Source organism: Pyrus communis, chromosome 5 (assembly GCF_041283825.1).
Source record: "Pyrus communis isolate YQ-2024b chromosome 5, ASM4128382v1, whole genome shotgun sequence".
Classification (NCBI taxonomy): domain Eukaryota; kingdom Viridiplantae; phylum Streptophyta; class Magnoliopsida; order Rosales; family Rosaceae; genus Pyrus; species Pyrus communis.
In genome coordinates, this window is record NC_142569.1 from 10,298,335 (window position 1) to 10,302,377 (window position 4,043).

The 4,043-nt window shown below is 38.8% G+C and overlaps 1 protein-coding gene across 2 annotated transcripts; it reads left to right on the plus strand.

Moving 5' to 3' along the window:
* The first annotated feature begins 1,316 nt into the window (after window positions 1–1,316).
* Window positions 1,317–3,667, plus strand: LOC137725896 (transcription factor MTB3). Of its 2 annotated transcripts, none has more exons than XM_068464732.2 (2): window positions 1,317–1,528; window positions 1,809–3,667. In XM_068464732.2, the coding sequence occupies exon 2, from the start codon at window positions 1,972–1,974 to the stop codon at window positions 3,478–3,480; it is 1,509 nt and encodes a 502-aa protein (XP_068320833.2). In that variant the 5' UTR covers window positions 1,317–1,528; window positions 1,809–1,971; the 3' UTR covers window positions 3,481–3,667. The 2 variants fall into 2 exon arrangements, with proteins under 2 accessions (XP_068320833.2, XP_088550367.1); XM_088694241.1 differs by having other exon boundaries at window positions 1,339–1,680.
* The last annotated feature ends 376 nt before the right edge of the window (window positions 3,668–4,043 follow it).

Here is a 4,043-nt window from a genome sequence, read left to right on the forward strand (position 1 = left end):
CAATAACACTAACACGTTGTGTTATATGAAAAAGGATTTTCTCCAGATTTCTTTCACTTAAGATTTCTCATCAAACAATCCGGACCTTTGAAATTTAATCGGTTATAGTTATTATAATTTTTAAAGTGGGTCCTTGTTAACTGTTGGATCAAATTTTAAAAATCCAGATTGTTTGATGAGGAGGATTAGGTGGAAGTGATTCGGAAAAGATCCCTTTCTATGTTATATGTCCACCAATGTTATAGTACATAAATCTATTTATACATATCATACTAGGGGTGGTTCGGTATGGGATACCATACCGAAACTAGTATCCCGAATCCCAAACCGAAATTTTTCGGGACAGGAATTTGAAGACCAATCCCAAACCAAATTTTCGGGATTTTGGGCCAAATCGGGAATCCCAAATTGAAATATGAAATTATGAATTGTTCATCAAATATATAATTCAAGATCGCATTCATGAACTAGGAATTTCATTTCATTCACACTACCATTTAATTGAACACTGGCATGCTTGACTCTTTTTATCATAGTCAAAATTCAAATTAATTAAACTCTTTTTGCAATATGTTAAGAGACAAAAGAATCAAGCTTTCTGAAATCATCAGCCATGGCAGTAGCAATAATAAAATCCACATGAATATCAAACAGAACATGAAAAATATGTAAGGTGTAGGGCATTATAGGTTGCTGAGCATGAATTAGAAACTACTAGCATCAATTATAAAAGAATAATATATATATATATATATATATGTATAAATATATATATATATATAATAATTAATATTATATATTTTCGGTTTGGTATGGGATTCCCGAAATATCGAGAAGCCAATCCCGAATCCCATACCGAAATTTTGGGATTGGTTCGGGATAGCATCCCGAAAATTTCGGGAATTTCGGTTTGGGAAATTTTTGGTTTGGGATCGGGATTTTTTCGGTTCGGTTCGGGATTTTCGGGAATTTTTTCCACCCCTATATCATACTATAGGCTCGTGTAGTATCAACCTTGCCTATCACCCAATATGCATGTTTAAGGTTTTAATACATAAATATGAAATATTACGTGATCACGTGACCGTCAAATTTAAGTTTTTCACCTTGGAGTGACATGTTTGCGTGTCCTTTTTTTTTTAATTAGCATTTTATTTCTAATGGATAGTGAATTTCATATCTCATTTTTCATGTTGCATTTTTTTTCCTATCCCTTGATTATATTTGTTTTACTTGATGGGCTGGTGGCTATTTTGGCCTTCTGGGCCATTCCCATGAAAGATTCCATAAACTTTTCACCAAAAAAATAAAGGAACAGAGAGGGACACACATGCTGCCACGATTTTGGGTAGTGAGGGTCCAAAGAAAGAGTCACATCTGGAGGGATAGTGATACTTTTAATTTAATAAAACAATTAAAAAAAAAAAAACCCTAAATTTCAGATCTTGGATTTTGGAGTTTAACTTTCCTGCGCACTTGCACTGAGTTGGAATCCAAGTATCTGCTACAAACCCATATCAGTTTTCAGGTAATCGGATGTCTGCTATTATTCTCTGCCTGGATTTTGGAGTTTTTCTGAGCCAATTTTGTACTTCCAAAAACTTCATCAGCTTTAATTTAGCAGTAAAGTGAGGGTCTTTGTATATAATATTTGAAGTTTTCTTAGGATCAGCTAATTGGGTAAGTCTAAATTTCTCGACTTTTTCGAGTTTTAGTTCTGTTTGTGTAACTTAAGGTTGTTTTTTAGTTCATTTGAAGTTGGTAATTTTTGTTCGAGATATCTTATCAAAGATGTTATATTTGTGTAGAATTGATTCCCTGAGATGTGTTGAAAGTTCAGAACTTTAATTGTGATTCGAGCAGTAGATTGATCCGGTCGTGAATTTTTGCGAAAAGATTGCGAATTTCTGTAGTGGGAAATTTGAGAGCTGTGTTGTTTGAGCTAGTTGTGGAAGGAGAAGAGAAGTTAAGATGGGTGAGAAATTTTGGCTGAATGAAGAAGACAAGGTCGTGATGGAGTCAGTACTGGGTACCGAAGCTTGCCAGTTCTTGATCTCACTGGCTTCTGAAAATGTTTTGCCAGAGTTGATTAGGCCGCCGGGTAAATTGGGTGTGCAGCAGGGTCTGTGCCAGCTTGTCAATGGGTCGAATTGGAATTATGCCATTTTCTGGCAGGCTGTTAGCAAGAAATCTGGTGGATCTGCCTTGATTTGGGGTGATGGTCATTGCAGAGACACCAAGGGCGGTGGAGCTGGGGACGTGAATTCTAGTCGGGATGGTAGTTTGGAGGCAATGCAGAAGAAAGAAGAGGTGAAGAAGTGGGTGCTTGAGAAGCTCCACGCGTGTTTTGGCGGTTTGAATGGGGATAATTATGCAAGGAGGTTGGATGGGGTGTCAGATGTGGAGATGTTTCATCTCACTTCAATGTGTTATGCATTTCAACTTGATTCGATCTCACACTGCGGTCCTGGGGAGTCGTACAAGTCCGGAAAATCGATTTGGGTTTCGGATGCCGGTAGTTGTTTACATCATTACCAGTCGAGGTCATTTTTAGCAAGATTGGCTGGGTTTCAGACAGTGGTGTTTGTACCGATGAAATCAGGAGTTGTGGAACTCGGTTCGGTCAAATCAACTTCGGAAGAACAAAGTTATGTGGATATGGTCAGAAGTGCATTTGGGGAGTCTAGTCCTATTCAGGCAAAGGCATTTCCAATGATATTTGGACGTGAACTAAGTCTCGGGGGTCCAAAATCACAATCCGTCAACATTTCCTTTACTCCAAAAGTAGAAGAAGATTTTGCATTTCCTCCAGAATCGTTTGAATTACAATCAGTAGGCACTTCAAATGGATGTCGAAGTGACGATAGTGAAGTAAAACTGTTTCCGCAAATGAACCAAATGATGGTTGACGGTTTCAATGTTCAGACAAGAGTCTCAAGTTCGGAGCTGCTCAAGGATGAGTCCTCGGCACAAATTGATGAGCGGAAACCCAGAAAGAGAGGGAGAAAGCCTGCCAATGGGAGAGAAGAACCATTGAATCATGTGGAAGCAGAACGGCAGAGGCGTGAGAAGCTTAACCAGAGGTTCTATGCACTAAGAGCTGTTGTTCCTAACATATCGAAGATGGATAAAGCCTCTCTTCTTGGTGATGCCATTACCTATATCACCGATCTACAGATGAAGATCAGAGTCATGGAAACTGAAAAGCAGATGGTAAACAACAAGGGAAAGCAGTTGCCGGTTCCAGAGATTGATTTTCAGGAACGCCTCGAGGATGCAGTTGTGAGGATGAACTGCCCATTGGATTCTCACCCGGTTTCTGAAGTCTTCAGAACACTTCGGGAACATAAAATTGTAGCTCAAGAGTCTAACGTTTCCATAACAGACAACGATAAGGTTATTCATACATTCTCCATTCAAACTCAAAGCGGTGATGCCGAGCAATTAAAGGAGAAGCTGGTGGCCTGTCTTTCAAAATGATCCGACTGTAAAGTTGTTTCGTAAGTTATTACCTGTATCTTTATGCATCTGCCTGATATAAACGTGAGTTTTCTTGTTGTCGAGTAACTGATGAATGTCTTTATCTCGTGATGGTTTGTTATATAACTTCGGATTCATATTATTGTACGAGTTGTTTAGTTTATCTATGACAAAAAGCTCGTTGTAATTTTGAACTTGTTCGGAAGAACCAAAATGGATGCTATGAATTTATCTCTCCACGTCGCTATCCTTGGAAGGCTTCTGAGTTACTGTTTTACAGTTTATGCATGCATGTTTAGATGAATTGGCCAGAGCCAGCCCTCAAGTAAGGGGAGATTCCTGCACGAGACGTGGGCACGTGATGAGTGCTATACGGTGTTGTGGATATATCCTGGTTACACCCAAGTTTTTCTCGTCGTACGATTTGCTATGTCAACTCCATAATTTAAAGGGTGTTGAGTTTTACTGATAAATATATACCCCTTTTTTTGGGGATGCTGGGAACCTTTGGTCATGGCTTCTCTGCCGGTCAAGACTTGTAAACGACTAAATCAAAATCAAGA

Coding starts and splice junctions, on each gene's coding strand:
- LOC137725896 (XM_068464732.2), top strand. CDS start 1,972: ATGGGTGAGAAATTTTGGCTGAATGAAGAAGACAAGGTCGTGATGGAG.